General features: G+C 37.1%; 1 protein-coding gene across 5 annotated transcripts in view; it reads right to left on the reverse strand.

Annotated features, from left to right (window-relative positions):
• The window catches only part of THADA (THADA armadillo repeat containing), a 293,763-nt gene that overhangs the window by 250,519 nt on the left and 23,743 nt on the right, over nt 1-19,501 (reverse strand). For all 5 annotated transcript variants that reach the window (XM_037066489.1, XM_037066490.1, XM_037066492.1 and 2 more), the window contains 6 exons: nt 18,287-18,410; nt 10,839-10,990; nt 8,589-8,799; nt 4,493-4,628; nt 4,106-4,242; nt 551-709 (listed from right to left, as the gene is read on the reverse strand). In XM_037066489.1, the coding sequence (XP_036922384.1) occupies nt 551-709; nt 4,106-4,242; nt 4,493-4,628; nt 8,589-8,799; nt 10,839-10,990; nt 18,287-18,410 (919 nt within the window). The remainder of the gene's footprint in view (nt 1-550; nt 710-4,105; nt 4,243-4,492; nt 4,629-8,588; nt 8,800-10,838; nt 10,991-18,286; nt 18,411-19,501) is intronic.

Below are 19,501 nucleotides of genomic sequence, written 5' to 3' on the forward strand. Positions count from 1 at the left end.
GAACGTAGAAGGTGCAATAAATCACTAAGATACAGCTTCTGATGACTCTGTAGCTCTATAGAAAATTGAAAAAAAACTAATGAGAAAACAAAGTGAGGACTTGAATTCTGGAGGCTTGGTCCCACAGAGCAGCTCACGTCTGACTGTGCAATAAGGCTGGTTTCCTCGAAGAGGCTGCTTGCCTGCAAGGACACTCACCACAGACGGCAGCGAAGCCCACTATGAGAGGCTGATCGCCATCCAAACCCCAGCTCCCCTCCGCACTTCTCCTCTTACCTTGCCTGGCTGTCAAGACAGGTAGGTTTTAGCAATCCTCTTACCTTCGCTTTTTTGTAGCCCCTTATAGACTGCACTAGGGCGCACCACTTTCTGGTAAGAGTTTTATACATTCATTCCCCAAATAAATTATTTATAAGCTCAAAAAAGACTTCATTTAAAAAAAATCTTCTGTATGTATTTGCAGTCTCTGATTTAAAATAAAAAGGGCATTTTGTACATTTTTTCTTTGTCATTGAAATGCCGATGACAATACTGATTTAATATATGCTACCTCTGATTTCTGCAGAAGTATCAATATTTGGAATACTGGCATTCAAGTCCTCCAAATCAAACCTATCACGTTCCTTCAATATTTTGGCTTGATTGAAGTAATCATTAGTATCTCGTGGCTGAATCTCACTCAAAATCATCTGTAAGCGGCTTGCTGACTCTGAGGGAGAGAGAGGACAGGACATTAAAACCCCATTTTCACATCACATGCCGATTTCCTTGTAGGTATTCACCCTCAAAAATTTTGTAATTTTGTAATTTTGAGCCCTGGCTGGTGTGGCTCAGTGGATTGAGCGCTAGCCTGTGAACCAAAGAGTTGTCGGTTCAATTCCCAGTCAGGGCACATGCCTGGTTTGCAGGCCAGGTCCCCAGTAGGGGTCACGTGAGAGGCAACCACATATTGATGATGTTTCCTCTCCCTCTTTTTCTCCCTCTCTTCCCCTCTCTCTAAAAATAAATAAGTAAAATCTTTAAAAAAAAGAAATTTGTAATTTTCAATGCTTGATAATCAGCTCTATCAGAAGTGGCTCACAGGATACATAATGTGAAATTTATAGAAGGACTTAATGACACTGAGGATACTTTTAAAATATGACAAATATATTAAATAGGTTGAAGCAAGGACAACAAACCACAACAGAAACTGTCCATAGGGCAAAGGTTGCCATTCCATTTAAATCGTTTTTCTTAGTGTTGTCTAAGAATCTCAAATATGTTGCTCAATCATGGGAAAGAAGAGCAATAAATACTTATCAATTTTGTTTTAAGACACTGTTTTCCTATCCGCAACATAAGTAATCAAGGTTTAAAGGGAGAAAGCTTAAAAAAAAAACATAGAAGAAACCCTACCAAAAACAAAAGCAATCTTTTATAGTCCAGGGACATCATAAAGACTCCATATTTGACTTTAAATATATTAAGTAATATACTGCTTTCTAGCCATGATTTCCAGTCCTAGTATTATACATGGAACTTCATTTTTATTCTCTAAGCACTCACTGGATCTGAAAGTGTAAACTCCATGAAAGCAAAACTGTTTTCTTTTAAAGATTTTACTTATTTTTAGACAGAGGGGAGGGGAAGGAAAAAGAGAGAGAAACATCAATGTGTGGTTGCCTCTTTCATGCCCCCTGCTGGAGACCTGGCCCAAAACCCAGGCATGTGCCTTGACTGGGAATCAAACAGGCGACTCTTTGGTTTGCAGGCCAGCACTCAATCCACGGCACCATACCAGCCAGGGCTGAAGGCAAAACTTCTATCTGTTCACTGCCGCGTGGCCAGTGCCTGGAATAGAAATTGGCTCATGGCAGGGAGGTTCAGTAACATGGCTTAAAAGAATAAATGGATGAATAGGTAACAAAGAGCTAGCCAGGCCCAGAGTTTTAAAGAAAATAACAAGTAGTAATCATCTAAAACCAACGAACAAATCAAAGAACAGGTATTAATTTACTGTACCTATTATATACACTTATACTTTAGGTATTATGGGAAATACAAAAACCCAAACTGCTATCATGATGATTCAAACAACTCTTATCTTTTCTGTGGTTTCCATTAAATTTTGCCAAAACAAACAAATTTTGACAGCCATGAAAAAGTAACACTGGCCCAAAAGAAACCATGAAGACTAAGAAAAAAGAAGGATGATCAGAGTAAAATTTTAAGAAGCCTACCATTCATTTTTATGGCTTTCTGGGGAGACTTTTTTCAAGGAATTCAGAATGTATGCCAGATAATGAGGGGGGCAGAAAAAAAAAAAACAAAGACAACCAGAGGAAAAAAAGAAAAGGCAAAATTAAGGAATCAGTGTGCCATAGACAAGTTTTTGAGATAGACAGATATTTTTAAACATTCAAAACCACAGTTTTAGCATACTCTGCAGGCCTTATCCACAATAAGGTGACAAATATTCAAGACTTCTCATCCAGAATATACAGGGTGGGGCAAAAGTAGGTTTACAGTTGTGAGTACATGAAAGTTTAGTCTTATATTCTTATTTATTAATTATTGTTTTTCTATATCAACACTATAAACCTACTTTTGCCCCACCCTGTATTGGTACTTGCTTGCCTGATCCAAATAGCTGTAAGACTGGGTGTGCTTTATTCTTACACACTAAGTAGAAAAACCAAACCATCAAATTTTGTTATTTAGACTATCAACCAAAATAAATAAATATGTCTTAGAATCACGAATCCCACCAATTTTCTGGGTCATTTTTAGTAAAGAACAAAACGTAACATTTTCTATGCAAACACACACCTCCAAGTTACTTAAATCATCAGTCCAAAGGATGGATTGATCACCTTGTCTGATGCAGTGTGTTTATGATATTTTCAGTGCATTTTTAATACAAGGCTTTCATTTGCACTCCAAAATGCATTCGAACTTTATTTCAAGGCCAAAAGTAAATTTAATTCATAGTTTTTGAGGTGTTAACAGCCGATCCCTTCTGCCACATTGTAGTACAGCTGTATTATTATATGCCACTTAGGGCACCTCAGGCATTGAATTTAGTTCCCATCCTGTCAGGCATTGTTACTTCATCAGTTTATTCAGTACAACAAATATTTATTGTATACCTATTTCTACCAGGCACTGTGCTAAGCACAAGGAGAAAAAAATAGACAAGATCCTCATTAAACTGTGACAATTCCATGAAGAAGCCTCCGTGGAAGTGGCGAGTGGTAAGAGACAAGGTTGGCAAGGCAGCAAGAGCCACACTATTACAAGCCCTGGTCAGAGGTCCCTGAAGTATTTAAATAAGGGGGCTGGGTGTGGCAGGGCACAAGGGCCCTGTAAAGGTCAAGTGGAACACGTTGAGTTACATGATTAGAAAAGATTACTTTGATGTGGCAAGTACGAGATGAGAGTAGCTGTGGGGAAACCAGTTGAGAGGCCCCTGGAATAGTACAAACAAGAGAAGATAAAAGCCTGGAGTAACTAAGAAAAGCCTGCAGATAAAAAGAAAAGAGATTTGAAAGATATTTAAAGATAACGCTGAAAGAATGCAGAGACAGGCTAAAAATAAGCAGCACAAGGGGTCGAGCCGAGCTAGGCTCCCGACTTACAGGAACAGGCCTTTAGCAAAGACTCAGGGGCCGAGAGAAGACAGATAAAATTGCATGATATTAAGTGGGGGCATTTTGAGACTCTCCTTCTGTTTTTTTAATTAAATGGTCTTTGCCCATTTCAAATTCCTAAAATGTTGCCTTCTCTGACTGAATCCCATCAAGGGCCACGTCTCTAATTTATTACTGTCTGCTCTTCCAGTCCCAGCAACTACCAGTAGCTGGTGGGCTGTGTTCTGAAATGGCAATATTATAAAGCCCAATTTACCCAGGGGAGGAAGTACCTGACTCATCACCTGGTTATTTATTTATTTACTTCGGTTAGTTTGTTTCACTTAAAGATATTACTAAAAAGGCAGAAATATCACTAATAATAATTACTTTTCTCCTCGGTTTAGCATGTATAACTCTCCAAAGAAATGATTAGGGAAAAAATATAAGAGGAAAGAAAAATGTATTCACTCGAGGTTCATTTCTTTGCTGACCTGAGTCGGTGTCCATCGGAATGAGGCCTTCCGGGGAAGAGCTCTGAATGACGGGAGACACCACAGCAGACAGCCTGTAGGACATGCGAAGGAGCTTCTCCACCACAGGCCTCCACTCACTCACCAACTGCAGGCCGCTGCAACAGGGACGTCAGGGAAATTTATACGAAGAGCAAAAATCAAGTTTTGTAAACAGAAATGGAGTTACAAGAACTTGTTCAACACTGTGCAATTTTTGAAACATTTAAGAAATAAAAATGTGTGTATGTGTATTTTTAAATCTAATTTTTAGTTCTCTGTAAGGTCATACATTCCCTTCCCAGGACACATACCAGTAAGAGTTTAGAGCCCAGAAATAAGTGTCCAGAAAACTGGGGATACACGTACTTTAGAGGTAACTCCTGAAAAGCCTTCGTTATACAGTGAACTCGTCCATACATTGGAAATGATGCCGCTGCCTGAAGCAGAGAATTTTCAGCCTGACTTATTTCTTCCTCAAGATTTTCTAACAAGCATTTGATAACTAGAAAAAGCAAACAAACAAGTAATGCAAGTTTAAAACCAGACTTATAAATTTGTGAACGGCAAAATAGTTCCCATGGAAACACCCAATTCAACTGATCTTTATACTAAAGATTTTGAATTAAAAAAACCTCTTTCGAGGTTATTTAGCCTTTTATTCATTTCTAGTTACAGTAGAATTGAGTGTCTTTCCCTAATTTCCTGGATCCATTTACAGCATTCACTACTAATCATTCCTCCTAGAATCCTCTACTTGGGGCATTAGACCCTAGGCCCATGTGCATATGCTGTTTGGACACAGAGGTTTTTAATAATAGGTTTATTGTGATATAAGTCATATATAATATAATTTATACTTTTAAAGTATACAAGTCAGTTGTCTTTAATATATGCATATTCACAGATATGTGCAACTCTTACCACAATCAAATTTAGAACATTTTCACACTCCCTCATCAAAAAATCCTCACCCATTTCCAGTCACTCCCCTCCCTGAACTTTTCACCTTCCCAAGCCACAGGCAACCATGAATGTATTATCTGTCTCTACAGATTTGTCTGTTCTAGACATATCATATAACAATGTTTTCAAAGTTCACCCATGTTGTATCATGTATCAAGATTTCATTCTTGCTTACAGATAAATAGTCCATTATATGGATACACCACATTTTGTCTATTAACTAATTCATAAACATGTGGGTTGTTTCCACTTTTTAGCTATTATCAATAATGCTGCTATGAACATTCAGGTATAAGTTTTTGTTTGTTCTCTTAAGTATATGCCCATTATGAACTGAATGTCTGTATCCCCACCCCCAATCCATGTTGAAGCCCTAACCCCCAACGTGGTGCTATTAGGAGGCAGAACCTTTAGGAAGCAATTAGATTCAATGAGGTCATGAGGGTGGGACCCCCCCCCTCAATGGATCAGTGTCCCTACAGAAGAGGAAGAGAGACCCGAGCTTTCTCTCTCTCCCCCATGTGGACACAGAGCAAAAAGGCTCCTGACTGCAAGTCAGGAAGGTTCCCACCAGGAAAGGAAGCTGCCAGCACCTCAATCTTGAACTTCCCAGCTTCCAGAAGTGAAAAAAATAAGTGTCTAATGTTTAAGTTATCTAACCTATAGTGTTTTGTTATAGCAGCCTGGGCTGTCTAAGACAACACCAGAGTAGGACTGTGGAGTCGTACAGTGACACTCCATTTAATCCTTTGAGGAATCCTTTGGACTGTTTTCCAAAGTAGCTGCACCATTTTACATTCGCACCAGAAGTTATGAAGGATCCACTTTCTCCACATCCTCATCAACACTTGCAATCTTTTTATTATTATTATTATTATTATCATTATTATAGTCATCCTACTGGATATGAAGTACTCCTCACTATGATTTTGATTTGCATTTCCCTAGTGGCTACCGATGTTACAGTACTTACTGTTCATATTCAACTTTTTTGCCTATTCAGATTCTTTGTCCATTTTTAAATTTGGTTACATCCTTTTAATAATGAAGTATAAAGTCTCTTTATATATTCTGGATATAAATCTCTTACCAAATAAAGAATTTGCAAATATTTGTCCCATTCTGCCATTTTCTTTTCACTTTCTTGATGATGTCCTCGATATAACAAAAGTTTAATGAATTCCAATTTATCTAATTTTCCTTTGTTGTTTATGTTTTGGGTATCATATCTAACAAACCACTACCTACCTCAACATCACAAAAATTGACACTCATGTTTTCTTCTAAGAGTTGCTTTCTATTTATTGCTTACATTTAGGTCTTTGATTCATTTTTAAGCTAATTTTTGTATACCATATGAGGTAATGGGATATCCAGTTACCCAGAAGAGTAGATGACTTCCCTCACTACTCAGAAGGAGAGAATTATATTTTAAATTTAGAACTGTGTATATCCAGTAAATTATTAATATTAGGGACATATCAAGAACTCTTAAAAATCATCAGGAAAATAACAACTCCATAGAAAACTGAACAAAGGACATGAAAAACCATTTCACCAAAGGGGAAAAGTAAACAGCTTATAAACACGCAAAAGGATGCTCAATTACATTAGCAATTAGAAAAAGGCAAGATTAAACCACAATGAGACACCATTTTATGCCCTGCAAATTTTAAAAATCTGACAACAGCAAGTTATGATGATAATGAGATGTACCACAACTCTCATTCATAGGTGGGAGTCTAATTTGAAGTTCTATCTGGCATCACCTAGTAAAGTTGAAGATGCATATACTTTACAACTAGGCTATTCTACTTTTTTGTTACTATAAACCCTGAGACATGCACATTAGAAAAGCTGTACAAGGCCCTGGCTGATGTTGCTCAGTGGTTGAGTGCTGACCTGAGAATCAAATGGGTGCTGGTTGGAGTCCCAGTCAGGGCACATGCCTGGGTTGCAGGCCAGGTCCCCAGTAGGGGGCATGTGAGAGGCAACCACACATTGATGTTTCCCCTTTTCTCCCTCCTTTCCCCTCTCTAAAAATAAGTAAATAAAATCTTTTAAAAAGCTGTACAAGAATGTTCACATCAGCATTACTTATTTAGGAAAAATAAGTCCATCAACAGACAATGCATTAATAAACTTTGATAAATGTATATAATATATATTACTATTTATATAAAATTCAAAATCTTGTAAAAATAATTTGCCATGTATAATGTGTAATATTTTGCCCACATTTTCAAAGGAAAAATGAGGATCACATTATACATGGGTAGTACTAATTCCATATGTTTTTAATTCTTTTATTTATGCTCATGCATTAAAAGTGTAACTCTGGCCCTGGCTAATGTGGCTCAGTGGATTGAGTGCCAGCCTCCAACCAAAGGGTTACTGGTTCTATTCCCAGTCTTGGGGAAAAAAATAAAGAAAAGAAAAAGATGCAACTCTAGAAAGCAATAATGACATCCATATGCAAAATAATACCCTGGAATACAGTAACCGGCTTTGTTTCTAAATATTAATTAATTAATTAATTAATTAAAAAATTTAAAACAAAAGATTTTTTTCCTAAAGTTTGGGCCAAAAACATGAGTGCGCATTATGCACAGCAAAATGCAATAATATATTGTTTAATGATATATACACAGGTGGTAAAACTTCGGTAAAAACAAGATGAAAGGTTGATAAAAAACACAGAAAAGTAATTACACAGGGGGTGGGGAGGAGGGAGCTATGACAAAGGAGATCCTTCAAAGGTAGAGCTGCTATTGTGTTTCTTAAGCTGGGTGTTACCACTTAGCTTGGGAACAAAACTTGTTAAATTTTTATATTATTACTATTTAAATCCTTTATATTTAAATATTTGTTAATATTTGAAATATTTCAAAAAGTTTTAAAACTTTGGAGAAAATTTTCAACTCTATATCTAACCTCTTTTCATAAAAAAATAAAAATCTCTATCTGCCCTTATTTCCAGTACAATTTCAAAATGAAGGTTTTAAAATTAAGTACCTAACTCTCCAACACATATGTGTTGGAATCAGCCAACGGAGACCCTGGATTTTAGAACTGGCTGTAAGGAAAGAGTACAAAGCAGGGACACGTCGGCCAGGTGAAACAAACTACAACCAAGGAACTCTGCTCTGCGCAGAAGTAACAAAGACGGTGTGGTTACAGTCAGGGTGAAGTTTCTGCAGAAGAAAAAGTACATGTTTAGTACAGAGAGAGTTCAATAGCAGCTTTATTAATGTACATTTGCATATCTACTTATTTAATGTGAACATCTGTTTGCGAGCAAGTGTTAGAGCTGAGAAAACTATTTGCATAGGAGAAACTCATGGTATTCTCATAAACTGGCAAACTACTATGCTGGTAAACTCAAACAAAAAACCACAAGAAATGTTTAACCATTAGAAACTCTAACTAAATGAATAATGAATGAGTAAGATGCTGGTTTTGATAAATAAGAGCAAAAGGTCATTTACTCAATACAAACCCATTAATGTGTTGCATTCCACCACAGCAGCAGACTTATCTCCATCTCCACCCAAAACCTGCTGAGTTAAGTAGGTGGACAGAGATGACGGCAGAGCGTTCTGACAGATCAAGAAGTTCAACAGGTAGGAAGCTGTCACACAGTCATAGGGTTTGGTGCTGGTGCTGAGCTCCAGTGCTGCCTGGAACAAGCCTTGCAGTTTCTCCGAATCCTAGAATAAAGCGCAGACTCAGTAACTGTCACTAACACACATCTTTAACTTGAAGGAGGAATACATACCTAAAAAGAGAGCCTGCTGCCTAACCGCAACTCAGTAAGAACATTAATTCCCTTTCTCCTTGAATGCAGGTTAGAGTTTTTATTATACTAGTTAATGATTATTACTAATCAGTTCTAGTGATGAGGGTCTTGAAAATAATATTAGTTGGGATATTCAACATTGATAAAGCTTTTTTTTTAAAAAAGTACCTTCCTTCAGCAAAAGTGTCCTTTTTCCTGCAGGAATTCTGCTATGACAACAGTCAGATCATTCCCATCATTTCTATCTACAGAGACCAGAGTTCTTTTGTATATCCAGGTTGTCTTTTGTATATCCTGGTTGGCATAGTCCTAACCTTCTCCCCTCCTTCTTCCCATAGAGCTAGTTCAAAGGAGGAAAATACAAATCCATTCAAAAATACAAATCCACCAGGCTGTTCCTGGCAAAGCTCCATGTATACACATGGAAAATAATCAGAGAAGTCTCAGAAATTCTGCATAGAGCTGTATAGGTAGATACACATCACACCTGTATCTACCTCTAGGTATCTACCTATATCTCACGTACGAAGACAAATCCACTCATGCAGCCCCATCCTAAAAAAGACAGAACAAAGGACAATTCACTGTAACACCCACGGAAAGGCAAGTGGGCTGAGGACAGGAGACATGGGTCCTAGTCCTGACTCCACGACTGACAGGGATATGTTCGCCATGCTGGAACCCAGTATTTCACTGCTCAAAAATACTGATTTGACTAGAATTATACCACAGCTGTCTAATATAAGAAAAAAATCATTATAAACTTAAATATGAATTTCAGTATAGGTACACTCACAATTAACGATGTCAAATGTACTAATTCAAATATCAGTTAATTTCAACTGAAATTCTTTGCCTTTTGATATGTTTAATTTTTTATAACATAAAAACCTTAAAAACAGTGTCCAAAAGCTCAACTCTAAATAGTATTTGAAAGAACCAATTAAGCATCTAAGCCATTTTTTGAAGCTAATAGTTAAGTCTCTGAATTCCTTAACTAATCAGTTAGTAGGAAACATAATATACAGACTTTGGAATCTGAAATATCTTTGTTCTGCCATCTGAGGTCAATCAAAATATAATAAAGACCCTGATATGTTGTTCCACAAGAAATAAGGGCAGTAAATTTTATATATACATATCTATGTGTGTGTCCATAAATATATCCTTAGAGAGCTTAGGTTAGCATTCAAAAATGTTTTAAATTTAACTATATTAAAATATTAATTATATGTTAATAATATATTGATATAAGGTATACCAAAAGAAAGACTTTGGAATATATAATTAATGATTAAAAATCTTGAATGCCTATTCCTAAGATCACTTTATTAATATGCAAGCCCGACCAGATACTGAAACTATGGGAAGCGCAAGGTGCTAGGAAGAGAGTGGAGGCTGGAGATGTAGAAGACCGACCAGGGAGAGAGCTGTTGTTAACCTCAAGAACTCTGAGTTTCAGTCTCGGTTTAGCTTCTGCTTGTAGGAAGATGAGAAACATGTTTTCTACCTCACTTAACACCCAGCTACCCAGTGTACTAAGCAGGGAGGTTATCTCAAAAATTTTGTTCAAGTTACTGTAAGTGATGCACTTTGATCAAGCATTAACATGTCCAAGGAAACTGGGGAGACCACAGTTAACTGAAAGGTACCAACAGTCTCGTAAACAATAAAACCTACTGCCTCCTACACCTTCCTCTTTATAAAAACAATTGAAAAACAAAGCTCACTGATTTGGACTTTGTTTTCTCCTCCACACTACCTCCTTCGCCATCCCCTACCCCCACCTCGGCCATCCCACCACCCCACAACAGCAGAGGCACTAATGACAACCGAAACCTCCAGAAGTGGAAGAAAGCAGATGCAGAGCCTGGACAAGCCACTGATCATCTACTGCTTTACACTGTAAGTTGGCAGGCATACATATTTATAGAGGAAAAGCCCAAATACCTGCAACTGTATGACTGTTTTTGGTAACTTCATCAGAAGATCAAATGCTAAAATTTTCACTGTTTCAAAAGTGCTGGTTAAACAACCTATTAGTGTTTGGAAATGGCCAACATCAATATCATGACTCAGCTGATACACTGTTTGGACTTGACCTAAAAAAAAAGATTTAAAAGTTCATAAAACGTAAGAGAAATCAATATTTTGAAGCTATTTGGCCAAATTCATAGAAAATTTGTACAAAAAATTCACACTTCATACTTTACCCATAATAACATAAAAATAATTTTTCCATTAACTTTATTTCTTAAAATGATAAAATAATAGGCATTAGTTTTCTAAATAGGAAGGAAACATTTTTTAATTTGTTGAAATAAAAATTTGTTTAAAACGACTTCATTCTTTTTCAAAAGGTTATATATCATAACAAGTGCCTAAGTTATTTTTTGAATAAATAGAAACCACTAAATGAAGAAATACATCTTTAGAAAATCTTCATAGAACTTCTTGACCTAGATTCCGAAGTCCTACCATGTTTCAGTTAAGCTGACACCGAATAATCAAGGCGACACAGCCGACAGAATTCCTGGGCAGTGAAGATAAAGGGAGAAGCTTTGGGCCCCTTCAGGCAAAAGCTCAATTTATCCACAAAGTGGAAAAATAGTCTGGCTTCACTCTCGGACACAGCAACATGCAGCGCTAGAAGACGGTGAAGCGACGCTTATGAAATCCTCAGGGAAGGAGAATATGACAAAAAATTGTGCATCAAAATCCGATTCCGGTGTCAGAAATAATAGCAATATAAGTATTTTTGAATGTATAAGCAATTAAAAAAAACATTTCCCCAACTCTTCTCAAAGAAAGATGAATTTCAGCCAAACAAGAAATGAACGGAAAAACTACAAAACAATGTTGTCGCTCAATTCATGTAACTCCAAGATCAAGACTGAACAACTGTGGCAAAAAATGGCTTTCATAGCAGAACATGAACACTTAATAGCATTTAACAAGTTAACACCTGATAATAACTAAAAATAGTCCTATACTTACTTAATTTGATAAATGCTCAATATAAATCAGTGAGTTTTTTATTTCATCTTAACTCACAAGGTAGTATACCTGTGAAATTCCTAAAGGAAATGAAGTTTCTGTCATTTCATTCACACCTCTGCTCAAATTTGCTTCTAGTCAAATTTGGATACCTTTATTTTTTCTTTCTTTTGCCTTACTGTTCTGCTAAAACTTTCGCTACAACGGAGGATAGCGGCTGTGCAAGTGAGCATCTGCATCTCAGGAGAAAGACTGTCTTTCCCGGTGAGCACAACAGAATGCTGGGGGGGGGGAGGGTGATAAACAGCATCCGTGAATGCTCTTTATCACACTGAGACATTCCTTATATTCCCAGCTTGCTGAGTGTTTATCGAGATCATCACGTTTTCTTCCTTCGTTCTAATGTGGTACATATGGTATATTACATTGACTATTTTTTCCTATGTTGAACCACCTATACATTCTTGGGATTAAATTCCACTTACTTAGCCNTTCCCGGTGAGCACAACAGAATGCTGGGGGGGGGGAGGGTGATAAACAGCATCCATGAATGCTCTTTATCACACTGAGACATTCCTTATATTCCCAGCTTGCTGAGTGTTTATCGAGATCATCACGTTTTCTTCCTTCGTTCTAATGTGGTACATATGGTATATTACATTGACTATTTTTTCCTACGTTGAACCACCTATACATTCTTGGGATTAAATTCCACTTACTTAGCCATGATGTATATATGTACTTTTAAAATGCTGTCAAGATTTGGTTTGTTAGAACTTTGTTAGCACTTTGCATTTATATTTATAAGCAAGACTAGCCTATTGTTTTCTTGTGGAGTTTATCTGGCTTTAGTAGCAGGATGATGCTGGCCTCATAGAATGAGTTAGGAAATGTTCCCTCCTCTCCAATTTTTTGGAAGAGTTTGATTAGGATTGGTGTTAATTCTTCTTTCCATGTTTGGTAGAATTCACCAGTGAAGCCACTCCTGAACTCTGCTTAGAGGCTTTTGGTTACTGACTGTATCTCTTTACTTGCTATTGGTCTGTTCAAATTTTCTATTTTTCTTAAGTAATTTTATGTTTCCAGAAATCTGTCTACGTCATCCAGGTTATTAATTTACTGGAAATACATTGTTCATAGCATTGTCTTATAATCTTTTTTATTTCTGTAAGCTCAGTAGAAACATCCTTACTTTCATTTTTTATTTTAGTTATTTATGCCCTTTCTCCTTAGTCAGCATAGCCAAAACTTTGTCAATTTTGTTGATCTTAAAAAAAAAAAAACAACGAGTTTTGGTTTCACTGATTCTCTGTATTGTTTTTCTGCACTCCATTTCATTTATCTCCACACTAATCTTCATTGCTTCCTTCCTTCTGCTAGCTTTAGGTAAGGTTTGCTCTTCTTTTTCTAATTCCTTGAAGTATAAAATTAGATTATTGATTCAGATCTCTTTCCTTCTTCAATGTAGGCACATAGAGCTATAGATCTCCCTATGAGCTCTGCTTTTGCTTCATCCCGTAAATTTTCGTATATTTTTGTTTTCATTCCTCTCAAAGTAGCTTCTAATTTCCCTTGTGATTTCTCCTTTACCCACTGGTCGAAGAGCCCTGCTCCAACAGGAAGCCCGCTCTGACGCTGCATATGACACAGCCAGCCCTCCCTGCCCTCTCAGGCGGTCTGCACCATCTCCTGCCCCTTCTTATCTTGAAATATTTCTTCACAGTTCTTATCCTCACCTGGAATTCTATGTACTACTTAGTAATTTACTGTCTGACTCCCTTCACTAAAATCTAAGCTCAGAAATGGGAAGCACTGCATAGCCTCGGCTGCATGACATATAATAAGTACTAAGTAAATATTCGCCAAACAACCCTTTGATCCAATTGTGAAATCTAGTATTTCACCATGAATACTGTGATATTTTATTCTGAGTAAGAAAGATGCATGTGGCTTATTCTTGGACTAGGACGTACTTGAGGAAAAACAGAAACCATGTGACTAATCCCAAATCACAGACTTTCTGTAAAATAAGGCCCACATTCAAGTTCTTGAGAAAAAAATGAAGAATAAGTTTACATTTCCCATCCTGTACTTCATGGCCATGCCTCTTCAGCTTCCTTTAAAGTTAATAGATATAGTATGATTTGCATCATTTGCATTACCCCCAAGTTGTTTAATTAACATAAATACTATGATAATACTATGACACTAATACTATAATACTAATACTAATAGTGACACTATAGTGACTGATAGTCACAATAGTCACTACTGAATAGTGACTGATATCATAGTATTGTCACTATTAGTTAATACTATTAGTTAATCTGGTTAATATTAGTTAATACTAATAGTGACAATACTATGATATCAGTCACTATTCAATTATGTAACTCATTCATTAGGAAGATGAATCAGGTTGTTCACTCCTAAAGTACATCTAAATATATTAAACTACTCTCTTAGTTGAAAAACTACCAGTATAATTCAGCCTAGTGTTATTTCCCCTATACCTAAGTGCAACTATAACTACATTAAACGTACAGAAAACTTTTTGTTAAATTGGACAAGCAATCACTCTTAGATAAAACTTTATTTTCTGAGTTCAGCTGTAGTACCATTACAATTCTCTAAATTGATGGATGCCCCTATATACATTTTCTGTAGTAGTTGTAACAACTTACCACCAACTTGGTAGTTTAAAACCACAGAAATCTATTCTCACAGTCCTAGAAGCCAGAAGTTCAAAATCAAGGTGCCGTTAGGGCTGTGCTTACTCTAGAGGCTCAAGAGGAGAACCCATCCCTTGTCTCTTTCAGCCTCTGCTGGTGGCCAGGATCCCATGGCTTGTAGCCCCATCACTCCAGTCTCTACTATCCCCTCGACCTCTCTTCTTCCATGTTTCACATCTCCCTTTGCCTCTCTCTCATACCAACACTTGTGACGGCACACAGGGCCATCCAGATCATCTGAGATTACCTCATTTTAAGATCTTAATCATATCTACAGAGAATCTTTTTCCAAGTAAAGTTCGTCACATTCACAGGTTCTAAGGATTTGATGTGGATACCTTATGGAGGTCATTTTTCAGCCTCCCAAATCTACTTTCAGGAGGTGATCAGATTTATCATCATGAGTGATGGGACAAGCCAATAGCACGTTCTTCCTGATATGATGCCCTGAGAAAAACATCACATCACCGAGGCAACATTCCTACCAAAAATGCATGACCTCAATGAAATCATGAGGAAACAATAAGACTGAGATACAATACGACTGAAATGTTAATGTCACAAAATAACACACTTTCCAGATTAAAGGAGGCAAAAAGAGATATAACAACAAAATGCAATGTATGATCTTGGACCAGTTCCTGAATTATAGGGAAAAGATTTTTTTTCTAAAAAAGGTTACCTATTGGGACAACTGGAAAAATTTGAATATAGACTATCTATTAGGTAACAGCATTACATCAACATTAAATTTCCTGAATTTGACATTTGTGTTATTGTTAGAAAGTTAACGATAGAGTAAAGATAGCCTCTTCAACAAATGGTGTTGAGAGAACTGGACAGCCACATGCAAAAAAATGAACCTAGAGCACCAACTTACACCATACACCAAAATAAATTCAAGGTGGATAAAAGACTTAAATATAAGCCGGAAACCATTAAAGCCCTAGAGGAGAGCATTGGCAGGAAAATCTCAGATATTCCATGCAGCAATATTTTTACTGATATGTCCCCTAGAACAAGGGACATAAAGGAAAGAATAAACAAATGGGATCTCATCAAAATTAAAAGCTTCTGCATGGCCAAGGAAAATAGTATCAAGATAAAAAGAGAAGCAACAGCTTGGGAAAACATATTTGCCAATGATACCTCAGACAAAGGTTTAATCTCCAAAATATACAAAGAACTCACTTGACTCCACTCAAGGAAGACGAGCAACCCGATTAAAAAATGGGCAAAGGACTTGAACAGACATTTCTCCAAGGAGGACATACAGAGGATCCAGAGAAACATGAAAAGATATCGATATCATAGCTCGATATCACTAGCTATCAGAGAGATGCAAATCAAAACCACAATGAGATACCGCTTAACACCAGTCAGAATGGCTACCATAAACAAAGAAACAAACAACAAGTGTTGGAGAGGGTGTGGGGAAAAGGGGACCCTAGTTCACTGTTGGTGGGATTGCAGACTGGTACAACTACTATGGAAAACAGTATAGAATTGTCTAAGAAAACTAAAAATGGACGTGCCTTTTGACCCAGCAATTCCACTGCTAGGAGTATATCCTAAGAACCCTGAAACACCAATACAAAAGAACCTATGCATCCCGATGTTCATAGCAGCACAATTTACAATAGCCAAGAGTTGGAAGCAACCTAAATGCCCATCGGTCAATGACTGGATCAAAAAACTATGGTACATTTACACAATGGAATTCTATGCTGCAGAAAGGAAGAAGGAACTCCTACCCTTTGCCACATCATGGATGGAACTAGAAAGCATTATGCTGAGTGAAATAAGCCAGGCGGTGAAAGACAAATACCATATGATCTCACCTTTAACAGGAATCTAAACAACAAAACAAACAAGCAAGCAAAATGTAACCAAAAACACTGAAATACAGAACAGGCTGACAGGGTCCAGAGGGGAGAGGGGAGAGAATCACATGGGAAAAGGGGAAGGACTCACATGAACAAGTATAAAGGACACATGGACAATAACTAAGGTGGGGGACAGAAATGGGAGGGAGGTGGGGAGCACTGGGGGGGCAGGGCTGGGAATACAAGAAAGAAAACTGTACTTGAACAAGAGTTAAATAAAAATTAAAAAAAAAGAAAGTTAACAATAAAGAGATGAAGCAAATACTGCAGGTCCTTGAACAACATCATTTCATTCAGTGTCCTCTCATTATAACATCGGTGAGGGAAGAAATGGGTTGCTGGCAAGGGTCTGCATGTTCTTCCCAGGTCCACACGGGTTTGCTACGGGTAGTCGTTTCCTCCCACATCCCAAAGATGTGCATGTTCGGTTACCTGGCGTGTCTGAATGGTCCCAGTGGGAATAAGTGTGGTGTGTGCGGGAGCTTGCTCCCTGCAAGGGAAGGGCGTCCTGCCCAGGGTGGGTTCCCACCTTGTGCCTTGAGCTGTCAGGATGGCCACCCAAGACCCTGACCAAAATAAATCGGTTGGAAAAGAATGATCTTACTTGTTTCTATTCATCTTTCTTAATGTATGTGTATCTCACATTAATTTCCATGTTTAACATTAGAAGTGTTTTAGGTCTTTATTTAGAAGTTCGGTGATGTTTTTACGGCCAAAAGTGTGCTGTAGAAACTCAACTCCTGTTTATCATTAACAATCAGCCTTTGGTAAAACTGGTTTCGTTACACGCTGTTTCACTTAAAATTACAGCTTCCAAGAACCCATTATTGCCATTGAGTGTGGACTTTCTGTATAGCAAAATATAAACAAGTAGTAAATCTATGTAGAGGGTACGCGGCTGTATACTGAACTATTCTTGAAACTTTGGTGTTGGTTTGAAATTTTTCAAATAAAAACTTGAAAAAAATGGCTTTCAAGCCTGTGTTAATACCAATTACTCTCCTCCCAGCTACAAAAGTATGCTTTGCTAAAAACTTAAACTAAAAAAAAAAAAAATCTAACTATAATGTAAAGTTCCCCACTCCTCTGGCCATGCCCTCAGAAAAAGCAGCTGAGCGGGATATTCCTGTTTGACCATGGTCAAGAGAGACTGAACACAGACAGGAAATCCATGTGAAAACACGCATCAACTCATGTGCATGGATAAAAAGAATCATAGCTTGTCAAAAAGGAAAAAAAACTCAGAGCGAAGTTAAACGTTCAGCCTCTCTGAGTGTCCCATGGAGGAAGAAACAAAGGGCTTCACTAAATCAGAATACCTGGAAATGACACCCTCTCACGGTCTTTCTGAAACCAGACTAAGACTCATGAAATGCATAACATGTAAAGGGAAACCACATTTTAACCACAGAGACTCACTGAGGAATGTTATACATAAAACTATTTTTTTTTTACTTTTAAAACTTAACTGATTGGGCACTGTGTTAGAACATCAACATATAAATTGGGGCATAAGGAGAACAGCGACTCTTGTCATAATCACAGTTCCATGAAAACTGCAGTTTTGAGTTGGCAAATTATAACTACAATTTCTCGCACTCATGTCCCTGTTGACAAATTTAATTATGCACACATAAGAGTTATATAGGGAGAATAGAACCTCCCGTAAGAACCTAAAAAGACAACAAAACTCAAATTCAAGTAAAACAAAATGTTCAAAACATGTTAGGAAAGTGTTTCAAAATAAAAACACTTTCCTTCCTCAACATTACTGAAAACTTACCTTCTGGGACAGGAAAAACTTCAGCTATTGAGCCTAAAATGGTTAAAGCTGAAAATCTCGTTGGGTAGGAAGAGCCAGGAAACAACGCTTCGAAAAGGCTGTTGCAAATGGATGACATGAAACTCTAAAAATAAAGCACAGTAAGTATAACTGAGTTAATTCACAATAGGTTATCTTCGAAGTATCACCTTTAAGAATGGGGCCTTTTCTTTTAATTAAGGAAAAAAAGACTTTTTTAAAACAATACTGGCTGCTCAATTCCCTTGGCAATTCTGACACCCTTGATCATACACTACATCATGCCTTTAACGAACTCTGTACTTGTGGAGTCAGTACAATGCCCACTGTACTCCTCTCAAGAAGAAAACATTGAAATCAATGTTTTCTTCTTGAGAGAAAGAAGAGAAAGAGAAAACCTAGTGAAATCAACTCCATTCTGCCCTGACTTATGCTAAAGCTGTATGACTAGTGACTTTCTTCACCAGAGGCATTCGGGTATCAAAGGGATGTAAACATATTAAGTTTTTAAATGACCAAAGAAATATCCAATATGCACTACCCGATAAATTTGGTAGATGTAATGCTTTACACATTTGGCTACAATGACATAATTCTTGGAAAAAGTCCAAGTATTCCACTGTCTTCTGTCTGCCCCTTTGAGACTCCTGCTTTACCATTCTTTTTATATATTAATGGAAAATTAAAACTTTCAGTAAAATGCAATTTTTTTAACAAAAAGCGAAGTGGAAAATACTTCATCCAGGATAAAATCGCTTCCTCCAAGTAAAATAATAATAGCTACTTTTTTCTGTGTAAGATCAAAGAGAAAAATCATCAGGAAAAGTTGTGATTCTCAGGCATCTCATCACTACTATGCCCTGATGACATATATTTGTAACTGAGCAGATAAAAGCAACTTGAGTCTCAACTGACTCTAGTAGGATCCTTGCATTCATTTCTCCGGTCAAGGACTTACAACTTTGAGGATTTGTCCTGCAGGCCATTACAGACCCTAAGTAAGAGTTTATTAGTTTATTATTTCTATTGGGTTTCAAAGAAATAGAGTAGCTATTGAAAATACCCTAATTAAACTAATTTTAATTATAAATGAGTAGCATAATATTTCCATTAAAGGGCAACAAGTTCATCCTTTAAGAATGATCTTACACCAGTTAGTGTCATTTGTATTTTTAGATAGAGTTCTTCCCCTCAACC

The sequence above is a fragment of the Sturnira hondurensis genome, unplaced genomic scaffold, assembly GCF_014824575.4.
Source record: "Sturnira hondurensis isolate 20B ecotype Veracruz unplaced genomic scaffold, ASM1482457v3 Scaffold0016663, whole genome shotgun sequence".
Classification (NCBI taxonomy): Eukaryota; Metazoa; Chordata; class Mammalia; order Chiroptera; family Phyllostomidae; genus Sturnira; species Sturnira hondurensis.